This window comes from Nematolebias whitei, chromosome 14, assembly GCF_014905685.2.
Source record: "Nematolebias whitei isolate Nwh7 chromosome 14, NemWhi1, whole genome shotgun sequence".
In the NCBI taxonomy this organism is placed as follows: domain Eukaryota; kingdom Metazoa; phylum Chordata; class Actinopteri; order Cyprinodontiformes; family Rivulidae; genus Nematolebias; species Nematolebias whitei.
The window spans coordinates 12,356,944-12,372,979 of NC_056511.1; the positions used below are offsets into that span (position 1 = coordinate 12,356,944).

Here is a 16,036-nt window from a genome sequence, read left to right on the forward strand (position 1 = left end):
GCAGCCACATGGGAGACAGGCCATTGTAACTATGAGCCACTGGACTGACAGTGTGTGTGCGTCCATGTGCTAATTTACAGCTCCTTAGCCACAGGTGGTGGAGGTTCAGTGCCTCTTTAGGCAGGACAACTCTCATTTCAACAGATGGATCTGATGGATATCATCCTGCTCTCGGCCCTTGCTGGGACCACACACACACACACACACACACATACACACACACACACACACAAGGCACTTTATAATGTGTTGGATTCTCCTGCACACCAGCAAGCCCACATCTTGAACTTAGAACAAACTCTGCCATTGCTTTGTATACTGGATAATTCACTTATGATGATTTTCAGAAAATGCCAAAACGCCTGTTCTCTCCAAAACCAAGATATTAGAGACAAATGAAACCAGAAACTCTTAAAAGGTCTTAAGATCTTAGCAGTAAAAGGGGAAAGAATTAAGAACTGCATCACCAAATAGCCACAAGGAAACATCCAAAACTTTCCGATGATTCAAAGAGCGCTAGACAGTGAAGTATGAGTACAACAGATCCAAACATGCCAAACTAGATTCTATTTGTTATCTTTAGCTCTCCTTAGACAAATGGTTGACCTTATGGGAAATTAAGGGAAACCCCGATTCATCTTCCTTGTTTCTACGCTTGGATGAATTGGTGTTTTACACAAAAGTAGTGTGAAAGTTCTTCAGAAAGATACAAAAATTTTAAGCATATTTCATTTTAAACTTTAGTGAGGTTAGCTGAAAATATTGCACTTGTATACGTTTGAGACATTTATTTTAAAAGACCTTGTCAGTACATACACTTCTCTTTAGCACCTGTTCCAAAACTTTAACAAAACATTGTCATATTATCTTGTTTTTAGATTCACACCTTTTTCCATATCTAGTTTTCAACTGTATTTCTACGTTATCCCTTAATTATTTCTAGATCGTTCAACTTCCTGATAATATATCTATAACTCAGGATAAAATGACTTTTATAACAAAATCACTGCCCCAACACAGCCTTTAGGCATTCATTACTCATTTCTCACATGTATCCAGAACCAAATCCCCCGATAATGATCAGAAGAATAACTGATACAACCAGACACGTTCATTCTTGCTTGAGAACAAAGCAAACGGAGGAAAAACCCATGACAGAAGACTTGGTTACAGACTCTAGTTGGAACTTGACAGTAATGGCATTACATTTAGGATACTGATCTAAACAAACATAACCAAACAGCTTCTTGTCTTTTCATTATCAATAGATTACAAGGTTTTCAAAAGAAAAAGAAAAAGGCAAAGATCTGATTTTGTGGTGTTAAGAAAATCACCACCAAGAACAAAGACTCAAAACTGCCTTATTTGTTATACAAAGAATAAAGACCTGATTGGTCGGAAGAGTGCCATTAGGAAGAATAACGTCATAAGTAAATTAATAAAAAAATAAAAACATTCCTTGTTGAAATCATACGGAATTAAAAACTAGTATGAAGTCTTCAAAATCCTGTGGCTTATAAATCGTATAAAATGTTCCAAACCGATTTCTAGATAAGGGAGTGAGATGTTCAGATTCATTGCTCTTTTTTTATTGACCTACTGGAATCAAAATATAACCTGTGTTTTACGTTGGACTCCAAAAACAATGCACATATTTGTAGGAGAAAAGGTCATTCAAACATGCTTAGTAAATGCATAATATTTAGGGATGCACGATATTATCGGCATGGTATCGATATCGGCCAATATTAGCATTAAAGTTAAATATCGGACATTACATCAAAATAACTCACTGATATAAGATGCTGTTTTTTTTTTTAACGACAATACAGTGACAAGGATGCATGCAGCGCCAGCACAATGTGATGACGTCACACACTCCTACCTGATCTGATCATGGCGGAGAGGAAGAAGTCAAAATGTCGGCGGTGTGGAAGGTTTTTATCCACCCGTTGTTTATATCGGATTCCGAAGATGTTTGGACTACATTGAGCTTTGCTTGTCCCCAATCAATCAGATATTTTTCTGACGTAGCCTTGCCCGAGTTACAAGCCATCATTTCCGACATCAATGACAAGCTAATGGCCGATTGCACTTGGGAGAGTTTTACCAGACATTTGGACGTCGTGTTAGCCTCATTAACAGGATTAATCTTACCGCACAATGGATAGACAAAAACTTGAAAATTAAAATGGCTGCACAGGAGTGCAGAGGATCCCACAGCTAGGAACCTGGAACAAGCCTCCACAAGTGAGACAGCATTGCAGGTGACTAATGCTAATAAATAACATTTAACACTTTTCATTTAATACAAGTTAAAGTGCTATGGTTGTTACTGAATATATGTCACGAGCCCTTACAGCCGTTACACAATTTTTGTAGCAAATAAGCCTAAATAAGAGGGCTATGTTCTGACAAAGGAAAGTATATTAAAAATATCAGTATTGGTAATCAGCCAAATAAGTTTTAACATATCAACATATCAGATATTGGCCAAAAATCCAATATTGTGTATCCCTATTAATATTGTCTTACCGTCTTAAACTCAGGCCAAAAACTCGTGTTTGTAAAGAGTTGCAAAAAACAGAAGCACAAACATGTTTACCCATTTTCACGCTAGCACACCTGTCTGAGATGAATTTACTCCAGCTGTTTGAACTGAACTCAACCCTGCCTTTAAATCATTCCTTTGTCCGTTTTTCCCAACGCTCTTTACTCCCTAACTGTGCACGCCTGTTCCATAGATATTTACTTTAGAAGGATGGTAGATTTATAAGGCAGCACATCTGGTGCTTGCCTCATAAAAATGCCAGTTTGGTTACAATCAGGACCTGTAAGTGCTTTCAAGCTGCTATAACAAACAGCGGGACACTTTTGTTCAATTACACACAACAGCTATGAGCCAATTGTCTCCTTAGAAAATATTTATTCTTTGTTTTAGGACTGGACTGCAAAATGTACTGAAATGTCTTTAAGTGACCGTTTATTATGTTGAATACCCTATCACCCCGATTACCCTGGTAACCCTTCCATTTTAGTCAAAACAATTAAAAACCAGTTTGAGCAGCTCCGATCAGAAACCTCAACAAAACACCACCTATGAGGTCATCTATTTTCTCTCTCTTGAGAATGAATGCACTTTAATTGTCCCCCAAAGCATGACTGCACACCTGCTGGTTCAGTGGAAAATAAACCAGAGAAGAAAAAAAGATAAGGAAGTGAAGTAATTATTTATGAAGTTCAGCATTGTCTACTGCTCATAAAACCAGAAAACTATGTGATTTCACTAAACGGTTTTTCAGTGGCAGCTGAGCATGGCTAATGATTGAAGAAAACTGGCAGTGTATGAAACTATGTACTTAAAAAAAAGAGCTGATATAGGAAGGAGAGGAAATTGGATATTTGGCGGTGGATATTCATCTTTAATTGTACTTACTGAAATTCTTTAAGCCAAGATGTGCAAAGGTTCTTCTGTCATTACCTTGACAAATTGTTACTGTAACTGCAGCCTGAATGGGTTCAGTTAGGCCATTACATGGTACACAGCTGCAGAACAGAAGGGTTGGAGTGGTGTGGATGTAAGGTAGTGTGCTGTAATTGAAAGCATAAGTCTACTGTTAATTGAGATCCAGAAAGTCATGATAATGCATACATGTGTACTGCACTTTTGTCTCTGCTGATTTCTGAATGGTTGAGTCCCTCTGGACATTCACAATTAGGCATTTAAAATGGTGCTCTGCACCAATAACCAAACACAAACCAATCATTCACGGTTCCCAGGGCCTGGAGAGACAGATGGTGCAGTGTGCTATAGTAGACTGTAAGTGTTGTGGGGGAAATTATTGGAACTGTGGGTTCTAATTCATCTGATGGGATCTGGAGAGGTCAGACCCAGGAATGCAGACAAACACAAGGAGCTTGAGTAAAAAAATAAAATAAAATTGGAAACAAAAAAAAATAAAAAATAAAAAACCCACAAAGGCTGCTGCAATAACTACAAGACAACAAAATCTAACGTAATGAGACACTGAGGAGAACTGGACAGTCATGAAGCACAATGGCAGACTGATGAGTGAGGGCAAGAACAGGGTTTTAACTGAACTGGGTGGAGTGATAAGTGGGAACAGCTGAGACTAGTGAGGAGCTGGTGAAGACTAACTGAGGGGATGAGCACTGGTGGCACAGAAACACTGGGGGAAGAAACTGAAACACACAGAGACAAAAAAACAAAACAAAAAAACAACAACAAACAAATTGGAGACAAATGGGGATTAAAGCTAAAAAAATAAACACACAAAGCTCCCAAAAACAAACAAGACACAGATTCTGAGAAAAGTATTAATTTCCTCTATAAAATCATTCCACTGACTTTTATTAAGAATCCATTAGTCTATGTACCTGTTGTATAGTAATCCCCTCCATCACAACTCAGCTGGATAACTGTAATACACTTTATACAGTCTAAGCTGCCACACGTCTTTGAACAGGCTCAAAAATACAAGACCACATCTCCCTGTTTTAGTCTTGCTGCGCTGGTTCCCTGTACATTTTAGGATTCATTTTAAAAGTTATTTTATTTGTTTTAAAGCTTTAAATAGTCTTGCCCCACCTTATCTCACTGAGCTGCTACACCCTACATGATCTCCCCTTCTCTCAGGTCAGCAGACCAGCTGCTCCGGAGAGTTCCAAAAACTAAACGAAAGCTTTGGGGAGGCCGTGCTTTCTCTGCTGCTGCTCCTCAAATGTGGAACGACCTGCCTTTGAGCACAAGACAGGCGTCCTCCCTGTCGGTTTTGAAATCACTTCTTAAAATGCATCCCTTCTCCTTGGCTTGACACAAACCTGAAATGTGGAGTTTTAGTCCAATTTTTGTTTTAATTAAAATGGTTGATGCATTTGTTTTTGTTTATCATTAGGCTGTTTTTGCTTTACTTTAATATGTTTACTGGTTTTATTGACTGAACTGTAGCACTGTGGTCCTAAGGTTGCTTAAAGTGCTTTATAAATAAAGCTGGTATGGTATGGTATATACATGGACACAACGAGATGGACCATTACATTTTATGATTGTCTACCTCATTAATGGCAATAAAAAATATTTAAAACGAGTAGAAATGACACAAAAAAAAATGACACTATTATAATCTTATGTCCGAGTACCGCGTAGGGAAGACTATTTAACTTGCAATTAATTTTAAACCAAATTAAAATATCTGTGTACTCAGAAATATTATGAACAGAGCTGCTTTGGTGTCCTTGCTTCCTTTGAAGTCGAGTTCTGTCAGGTAAATTTGATTTTAGAAAATGGTAAATTGTTCATGCAACACCGTTGCTGTGCTGCGCTTTAATTTTTTTTAATCAGTTTCTCAATTTAGTGGGTTTTTGCTTATATCTAAATTTGAAAACAAAAAGTTTATACATATATATTTAGTTGTCTCAGGGACTTAGGTTCATGGACAACTAGTTCAAAAACTCAGAATCAAAAAGGCTACAAACATAAAAAGGAGGCCATTATTAAAATCTTTAAGCCTAAAAACTATAATAACACCGTTAAATCACACTTAGTGTATGTGAATAAGCTTGTACAGGTGCAGGCTCTGAGAAATGAAGAACAGAAAGCTTTTGGTTCATCTGCTCCAGTTTGATGACAGCTAAAGCAGAGCAGGTAATGCTCCAAACCTTGAAACTGATCTGGCCAATTTGGGGATTACAATGTAATAAGTGAACGCAGAAAAACAAAAACTGGGCTTTTAGGTTTGTGATCTAAAAGAGTAGTTTTGTGACTCACTACAAACCTGTAAAATAAAGTCTCAATCACCTGCTAAACTTAGCCATAAACTTTTTAAACTATACTCTCAGAGTCCTATATGCTAATCTTTCTACCTCAGTCTAAATATACATTTTGAAATATATATATATATATATATATATATATATATATATATATATAATACATAAAAGTGTCATGCACAAACTTTTGTTGTAAAAGTTGAATTCATTTCCAAGCAGAGAAGGAATTACAGTCTGTAAGTCATGCAAGGACTTTACCCGTCAGCTCCTATTAAACATTAGCTTAGAGAATTTGCTTTCAGCTGCCAGCTCCTGGGCCGAGACTGGAAGCTTCGAGTGACGTGCAATCCAAACCTTTCAGCTTCCACACTGCGAGGCCTCATTCTTTCCACAGGACCATAGTGCTAGGCCACATTAGCTCTCACTATAATGATGGGTTAGCTTCTGTGAATGACACTGAAGCACTGTGTGCCAAACATTGCTGTTTGAATTGAACTATGGCCGTAAGGCATTCCCACTTACGTAAAGCTGCAACTGTATTCTTTAGCTTGAGGGAAGAAATTAAAAAAAAAAAAAAAAAAAAAAACTGAAAAGTCGTTAACAGTGATGATTGAGTGCTCTAAACTGATGTTCCTAAAGAAACAAAAAAGCGTAAAAAACAATTTGAGCTGCTAATACTGGTTTTCAATCGTTTGTCTTTATAAGCCTGATTGTTTATTGCCAGGAAGATGAACTTTCACCTGACTATTCACAGAAAATTGCAATTAAACTGTGTATTCCTAAAAAAGTTGAAACAAGGTTTAATTGTTGATCACTTCTAAGCAGACCATTACATCATATCTAGGAAATGTAAGGGATCTATCTATCCATCCATCCATCCATCCCTCCAAGCAGGGAGACGAACTTTCAAACATTAAACTGAGTGAATCCATTTCTACAAGCAGACATTTCTTAACCTGTTTTTCCATGTAGGGTTGTGGGGGTGCTGCTGCCTGGCTCCAGCAGTCTGAGGTGAAGTTTGAGTGAATTTAATTCATGATAAATCAGTGTTTTGTTAACTTTAGCATGAAAGCTATAACAGTCACTGATAGAAACATCCCAAATCATTGCAAGATCCTTTTTACAAGATCATTTTAAGTTAAAACCAGGTTGTCAACATTAAAACATAAATTTATGCTGGTCTTGTTATGACACATTATCATTACCTCATCCCTGCCATCCCACTGTAATACAATTATTTCTACTTTAGGGATTTGCGTAGGACATCCGGTGGCTTGTATACAGTATTGACCCGATATGAGCACAGCTTCTTGGAAAAATGTCATACACCCTTATTGCATTTCTCTCAGCACAAGTAAGAATAACAGCAAAAAACATAATGAAAACCAGTTGAACCAAAACAAGCAAAAAAAAAACAAAACAAAAAAAAAAAAACACTGCTTTTCCAAAAAGACAAACTACAGGACTTTAATGCTGCTGTAGTTTCTCAGATATCCAGGACATAATAAAAAAATTAAAAAAAAAAAGTACAAAAATCAAACAACTAGACTTCCATTCTGTAGTTGAAATGACATTTATGAGGATCTCCCAAGTTCTCAAAGTGAAAGTAACACCTTCCATGTGTCACTTCCTGCTGAGTAGTAAAATCCTGTAAAGCGAGACTGGAATTTCCAACAGGAGTTCAAAAATATAAAAAGGAAATGTCAAAAATTCAGAATACTATGATGCTTGCCAACAGTTTATCTGGAGCTCTTTATTTCTACTGGAGCGAAAGTTCTCTGAAGCTCCTTTGGCAATTCAGTAAGTCTAGAGTTCCAATTCTCATCCTGCTAATGAAAGTATACTGCTTCAACAGGAAGCCTCAAGCTTTACACCAGGGCAAAGGGGAAAATTAAATAGCAAACACTTGGTCGATGCAAACATATTCTTTGAGTTTTCATTCTGTAGATGAACAGATGCGGGGATATATTCATCATTTAACGCGGGTTCCTCATTTTTCTGGACTGAATAAAACGTGCATTGAATTTAAGGAAATGCAAAGTGAGACGTCATTTAAATTTGACCCATCAAAATGAATGCGGTCATTTATTTACAGAATCAAATTTAACATCAAACATTTACATTAATTTGGCAAATTATGAAAATAACAATATAAGCAATCAATCAGGAAAAATCATACGGCCATGATTTTTCCGTTGCTGACATTTATAAAACTGTACAACTATGATCTTTTACCCACACGGATGTGAATAAGCACTTTACACAGACATTTCTAAATATCTGGGAGAATTTCTACTTCATAGGAAAGTTTAAAGATGGAAAGAAGTTTAGAGGGAGTAAAGGATGGGGTTTGAGGGAAATTGAATGTTCACCAGAACCGACACTCTCCATCAGAAGCCCAGCTCGCCTCGGTACGCTTGGTAGGAAACTTGACCCATTACCTTTCTGATGATAATCAGCAGATATGGTGTTCCGTTAACGCTACCGGTCCAGCGTCTCCTTAGAATGGCTGTAGCCCGTCAGAAGTAGTGGCGAGGCTCTGTTCGACACACATTCACCTCAGTGGAAAATGTTATAATCCCATGGAACTCGGAAGAGCTTTGTTGTCATGTCAGGAACTCCAACAGCACTCCATCAGAACTCCAGAACTCTAGAAGTCTGACAACTCTCCAACTCCGTGAACTCTGTAACTCCGTGAGTCGTAAGTCACTCTGGGTACCTGTGAGTCCGTGTAGACCAGGAAGTACTGACATTTTAAAGACTCTTTCCCGGTTCACTTTTTGGGATTTTTCATTGGTCAGAAACGACCAGAAGGGGTGTGTTTTTGTGACATAATAGGTTAGAGACAGCGAGAATTGTTATGGGACAGCTCAGAAATGTTCTCACAGACCGAGAGGGTTTGTTGTGGCGTGTTTAAGAAACAGGTGCAAAACATCTCTATTTACGTCTGAGAGGATTCTAAAACATGACAGTTTTAACATAACAACTTGTTTTTCGTTTGACTGTAACCTTGTAAACGCACACACTTGCTCATTCAAAAGCAGAAATCAGAAAAATGCATAATTACTCTGCAACAGCTTTTAACATGAGAATAAAAATCATTACTCAGTTAATAAAATTGATTAGTTCACTGCAACATCTAAAATGGTTTGAACTAAGACACTTTGATTATCAACATTTGTAAGATAGTAATGATAATAAAAAGAGAGTGTTCTTTTCACTTGAATCTTCAAGAAAGAAAGTCTCAGGATGGGTGAACCTGTATCTATGTATTCAAATACATGAAATGACAGTTCCTGTCCCACAAGGTTCTTAAGGTCAAGAGTTTTGACCTTAGACTGGGTTTCGACGTAGGCCTAGTCCACTACATTCTCATAAATTTTATTTGAATTAATTCAGTGATGGTCATGCTTTCCACACTGGATCATCTCTGGAGACGCCGTTGGCCAAATTTATTCCATTGAATCGTTTCCGTCAGCAGATGCGAGCGAAGACACGCAAGTATATTAATTCCTTTGAGCCTTGGGAACAATCAGCACTGATGTGTTCAAACTGTGTCAACATACAGTAGAAAAAAAAAAAAGGAAAAAAAAAAAAGCTTTGGTCTTCTACGTGACCCTAGAGAGCGTTTGTTTCCCCTATTCATGCAATAATGTCCATCTGAGCATGACACTAGAGTAGCCTTGGTTTGGAGGTTTTCAGCTGCCCAGATTAAATTTATTAAATGAGACACCAGAGAGCATAGTTAGACTTTAGTGAAGGAGAAAGGAAGTGATGGATAAGATGTTACTGAAATACCAAAGAAGGCAAAAAGCAAACTCAGAAAGAAGGGAGGATTTGATACTCTCATATTACCACCACGCAAAGCCCTTCTGTCACGCGTGTCTGTGTGGTTGTATAAACCGTTACAGAACGTCTGTCTCACTCAGGTTTGGTATTTACATAGTTGTGCAAGCCAAAAACTTAAAGTGATTATGAGATCTCAACGTGAATGCATGTCTGTTTGCTGGTCATATATTCACATTCCACTAATTTGTTAGTCACATTTAAATGACTTCTAAATTGTTATTTATTACATTTTCAGTTATGAAGATTGTTTAACTTGATATTCTAAGTATGGATTGTTTTAGACTACATTAACCTTTATTTAACCAGGCAGATCCCATTGAGATCACACATCTTTTTTGCAAGGGAGGCCTGGGCCTGAAGGCAGCCGAACATGCATGTTTTTGGTCTGTGGAGGAAACTGGAATACCTGGAGAAAATCCACGCAAGCACAAGAAGAACATGCAAACTCCACACAAAGATCTCAAGTCCAACCGGGATTGAACCCAGAACCTTCTTGCTGTGAGACAACAGTGCTAACCACTGAGCCATGAATCAAAAATATTATGAACTTTACTGAATTGAAGAGGTATGTCAACCTACAATACAGAAATGCCTTTTTAAGGCACTGTAAATATTAATATGTATTAACATGTATAGCCTGTAGTGAGTATAGGTAAAAAGTTGATGTATTAGTGTATGTACTGTTTATTTATTTTTTTGGTCCTTGCCATTTTGAAAAAAGTCTGCTTTGCCACTAAAATAGTAGTTGCCAACCAAAGAGAATGAGGCAAAGTAGGCTTTGTTCAAAACTCGAGCTTTTTGCTCTACTTAGATGGGTGTAATATTTAAACTTTAAAAGATAATGCATCACAACACGTTTTAAACCAGTTTATTAAATGGTCACTCAAGTATAAAATTTCACTGGGAATCTGCTTTTGTTCTTGTTGAGAAAAATCAATAAATCAGGAACTCTCTCCATTTCTCATGAAAGGGATGCTTTTTTTTTCCTCTCTCTTTTCTTCAAACAAAAGAGCAAAAAAAAAATTGTGACATGAAAATTCAACAGCTGCGTTTATTTCTGTCTGTGACTCTCAAAGTAATTTTTCCTTGTAAGACGTCAGACTCTCATGAATGGCTACAGACAGATTTCAGCACATCTCTTGATGTTCCCATTGCACCTTTTAATACAATGAAGCAATGCCATAAATGTATCTCCATCTATGTCTCAAACACAGTCCTTGCCTTGACAAATTAGCATCTCTTACACATCCAAGACACAATATGCTCATTGTCTGTTTCAATCCTACAGTCTTATACTCCACAACACACAGTGCATCTCTCAATGCACTCAAACAAATTTGCCTGCCAGAACTAAAAAACCTGGGGGAGAGAAGGCTCATCTGCTAGAGTTCATCATGCCTTGAATGCCCTTTTGGCAGCTCGTACATTTGGAGAACAATCAAGACACTATTTCAACATAAATTCAGTGAACAGTGTGATGCATTCTCTTATTTATAATCAAGTTCATCAGAGTGTACATGCAACTTGCAGATCAAGTTTTGCGCCCGTTTCCATGGATTCTGTTTACTGTCAAAACAAGCTAAGAGGACTTGAGTATCTCAGCTGCCAAATTGTAAAGGTCACAGTTATGAACCCAGATGTGACTTAGCTTTTCTCGTGGCTAATGTGAAGGGCAACAAAACAGCCCAATCAATCTCTCTTTTATAGTGGCATATTTATCTTCAGTTTTTTATACATCGTTACAGCCACAACTTCTTTTAGATGCTATATTTCAGACAAATTAAATTTTATTGGTTATGTTTGACCTATGGAATATAAAACCTGAATTTATAGCTAGATCTAATCACTCGGAGACAAAAAGTACATACAGTTACCATGCAGGGGCTACCCATCATTTCTAACAAGTTTATTTCATTCACCGCAGGAAAGAGAATTGGATTAAGAGTTCCCCACTCTTTTTAGAAGTCACATTGTGTGTCACCAAATGAGAAATCAGTGGTTGAGATTTCGCAGGGGTCCATTTATTTGTAAATTTAGGTTTAACAAAGCATATGTGGCTTGTTAGCAGGACAAAAAAACCAAACAAAAAAACCTGTAAAAAATAGTTACCTGTGAGTCATGCTCCATGTAAGGACTTATCTTGCCGTCCTCACTAAGTGTTGGTGACCACACTCTTTCTCCAGCTCCCGATCTGTAAGACAATACCCATGAGAAAAAAAGATAATACCGGTAAGTTGAATGCATTTCAAGCCATCTAAAATCAGAGTGCTGAAGAGTGCCATAATTTCTGCTGAAGGAGTAGGAGTTTTACAAGGAAATCTTTTTGTATTAAAAGGTCAATTTTTCTTGGCACGTGAGCAAAGCACTTGGAAAAAGTAAAAATAGATAATTTATGCTTTTAGAATAGCAATCAAAAAGGCTCATCGAATATTTTCAGCATAAGAGGAAAATCAAATCCTGCTCATATCAGCCATTCATTCATTTGACCCTATGCTAAATGTCAGCATATATGCAATATCGGTTGCTACAGTATAGAATGCTGTTTGTTAGGCAAAAACATTTCAGTAGAAGGCAAGTGTCATAGTAACAATAAAATAAAAAGTGCATTGTAACAAGGCGAGATGAAATTTTATTTTGAACGTCTGTGCTCATAAAGTTGTGTACTGTGCTGCATTTTCTATGCCTATGTTGATTTTAATTCTGTCAGGTTTTACATTTGTAAGGGGATAAACTGATTTCCACAAATCTCCTGAGAAAACTATGATAAAATCATTATAAATGCAATAACTTGAGTAAGCATCTGTAATCTGGGCCATGGCTTCTTTAAAAGCAGCAATGACTGAATAACCATCATCTAAAACGTTTATTCTTATGTTTGGATAAACAGTAATTGACTTCAGTTGCATACACTTTTAAAAAGTACATAAATTACTGAACAATAGTAACGTTAAAATACATATAACTGATAGAAAACCTTGTGTATAAGTGCAATGTGACCCACTTACAATGTGAAAGTGTTAATATAGTTCACCTATTCCTTTAAAAACATACAAATTTCTTGGTGAAAATAAAACTGCTGTAATTCACCTACAACTTACAGTACTTGCAATGGTATTTTACCATCAAGTTACATGTAAATGTCCCATGTAAGATGGAAAGGGGAGTTCTTCTGTATATCTGTTCTCAGTTGCCATAGGGTTGACTTTTGAGTGGGAAAGTATCTGGCTTCCTAAAGGATGAAGACATCATGTTGAAGAACAACATCTGCGTGTATACACATTGTCTATTCTACCAGCCTCTTCTGATCTACACCCTCTATCGAAAGGTCATACATACAGTACGACTAAAGAGTGTGCATGCATTTGTTGACCTCATGGGGAAAGTTGTAGCTCAAAAAGCTGAGATCATCGAGCTGCTGTCGCTGGCACTGCATTGGCTAGATGAGATATTGGAAATGTTTCAGATATGAACCACGGAGGTGTTGATATCAAGGACGCTCTTATGAGGTGCCGAGTGTCTGGTGGATGAGCAACAGCTACAGAATTGTGGAGGAAGAAAGCACCCTCCCTTCCATCAATAACTCCATTATTCACAAACAGAAAGTCTCGGTGTTCACAGTTTGTTTGGTTGCAATGGTTACCACACAAACGGCCTACTGAAAGAAGTTAAAGTTCAGACTGAAGCAGCTTGTCTGAACTGACAATAAAAACATGATATTTACTGTCTATTTACATGGAGTTTTCAATGGAGAGGCGTAGTGGAAAGTGTGACAGGCAGGCCAGTTTGGAAATTATAGCACTATTACAACGTTGTGTTCAACAAAAATGATTCGGACCTGAAGGTTCTTGTCAATTATGTACTTGAAATCTTCAAAATAAGAAGTCCACTTCAAATACAGCTGCTACACAGCTGGACTTCAAGCTATGATTTCAGCTTTTAGGCTCTACTTTTTCCACTTACATGTAGAATAAACAAAAATGCAGTTACTTTTTTGCTGGACTGGAAATTTCTTTTGGACAATGTCAAATGTTATGACATAAAATATATTAAAGTGAGTGCAGAATTTATTTTAGAGTATGATTTTTGTTTGAAAATGCATACGGATAACCCAGGATCTTGTCTAATGTTTTGGCATTCTATACTCAGGGAGCTTATCTACTCCATAAAAATTGACACGATAAATCTACACACTCCTATTTTTGTTTCTTTCCATGAACTCCCATTATGTCAAACAAGATTAAATACCGACAAATTAAAAGAAAGCAACCATATTTTGAAAACCATGAACATAAAAGCATCAAATGTAGACTTTTCTACATCGTGTAGGCAGAATAACTAATAAATTGGCTCAGAACAAAACACAAAGACAACAAGGTAAATGAATAAAACTAAGCAGAATGTATAAAAGGCAATACAAATGATATTACTAAATTTTTCTTTTGGTCATAACTTACCTTTCCTGACCTCCCCCTGCCATTTTTAACAACATGATGGGGTATATCTGCTTTTATGAGTAGTGTATGAGTTTACTTTGGCTGCACATATATCATTTCTCAGACAGGCAACTGTAAAACAACTGCTATAAAATTTAGAGTCTGATCACTAATCATTTCATACTTCACTTAGATTTAAATTGTATACACACCCATTTGAAAAAAATAAAAATAAAGGATTCAGCTTTATCAAACTTAACTAATGCTGCTTTTTGTGATGTAGGACTTTATTGTTCTTCCCTGAGAAATATGAGACTGTTAACCTTAAAATAGCTGGTATGGAAGTAACAGACTGAATAAGGAGTCACTTGAAAACTGCATGTGGGTGATGACAGGATCAAAAAAAGAAGGGAAAATCCTCCTATTCTGCAACACATTCTCTCACTTCCATTGATGTTGTATTCATAACCACAAAATGAGTCCTTGGGGAAGTGTGAAAGGATTTGATGAGATCAAGAGAACAGAAAGCAACATTTCTAGCTGTGCAGAGACATCCGTAAGCTGGTTCCTTTGGAAGTTTATGTGCTCATTTGTTTCCATGCAGCTTCACAGTTGATTCCTCAGCTGTGACTCACAGGTCATGGAGTCAAGGCAAGACAGCAAGGGCAAAGCCTCCACCAAAGGGATCCAGCTTCATCTTTGTTTTCTCTGATCCTTTCCAAATCCTGAGTGGTCTACTTGTTTTAGTTTCACTGTCCAGAAATTGATCAGATTTATTTTTAATATGTATTCATGCTTTTGTGTATTACACATCACCTAACCCCCTGATCCTAGATTTATTCCCCACTACTGCATGCCTATCTTATGTAACCGATAAAGACTTTGAGTTGAAGCTAAAATAACAGTAAGTGAAACATCTGACTTATTTGATACTTTAAATCGACCAGTTGTACACTTCTGGCAAGTTTATCATAAAAATAAAACTTCATATAAAGCACATTTGAGGTGCTTCAGTAGCTCGGTGGTCAGTGCTGTGGTCTTGTAATTCTCAGGGTAGGCAAGTTCAAGCCCAGATTGCACTAGAAAGGGCATCTGGAGTAAAACACTTGTCAAATCTTTTGTGAGAGTTTGCTCACTGTGGCGACCCCTGAAGAAGGACCAGCCGAATGAAAAACAACATAAAGCATATATGACTTTGGTTTAATTACCCTTCACTAAAATCTTCTGCAGTTCTAATAAAAATAAATGGATAGAATTTCATTTGTGATGCTATATTTCTTCTGTGTAAAACAATTCCAATGAAAACTCTTTGAGTGAGGTTTATAGATGGTTCTTAATAACCACAACTTTGTTTTGGAAAGCTACACTTTAGTAAATGTCATTTTGTTTTATAGCTTCGAGTAGCTTTAAAGAACTGTTCTTGAGCCCTGCAATGCTAAAGCCAAACTGACATCCAAGTTCAAAAATATGTTTTTTGTGTCATTTGGCTAAATTGACATTTAAGGCTCCAAACCATTAAGTGAAACTGTAACAAAAACTGAAGACTGTTCATATTACACAGGCATTGCTACCACAGCACAACTTTTTTTTTTTTCCCAAACAGCCTGACTAGCAATAAAAACTTGCATACTGACCATTGTCTGTCTCTCAGGCTATGAAGCAAACAAAAGAATGTTTCTTCAATAATCTCTGGCAAAAAAAGGGAGACTGCAGGAAGGTGAAAACACCATGGATCAGATGGAAAAAAAGATGAAGATAAGATATGAAAGGAAACCAGTAAGGTGGGTTTGGATTAGAACAGGGGAACAGCAGCAAGACACATTGAGTTCATGGACAAAATGAGGAGGAAGAATAAAGGGGGAATGGAAAAATGGAGGAGTTATTCCTCCCCAGCTGTTGCATGTGTGCAAATGTTTGAGAATGTACATTAAGGACAAAGCAGACATGGAAAATTTAAATGTGGT

At 37.0% G+C, this 16,036-nt stretch overlaps 1 protein-coding gene across 1 annotated transcript in view; it reads right to left on the reverse strand.

Annotated features, from left to right (window-relative positions):
- Nucleotides 1-16,036, reverse strand: part of pdlim4 (PDZ and LIM domain 4) — a 50,293-nt gene that overhangs the window by 14,678 nt on the left and 19,579 nt on the right. The window contains exon 3 of the mRNA XM_037687869.1: nucleotides 11,749-11,830. Within this exon, the coding sequence (XP_037543797.1) occupies nucleotides 11,749-11,830 (82 nt within the window). The remainder of the gene's footprint in view (nucleotides 1-11,748; nucleotides 11,831-16,036) is intronic.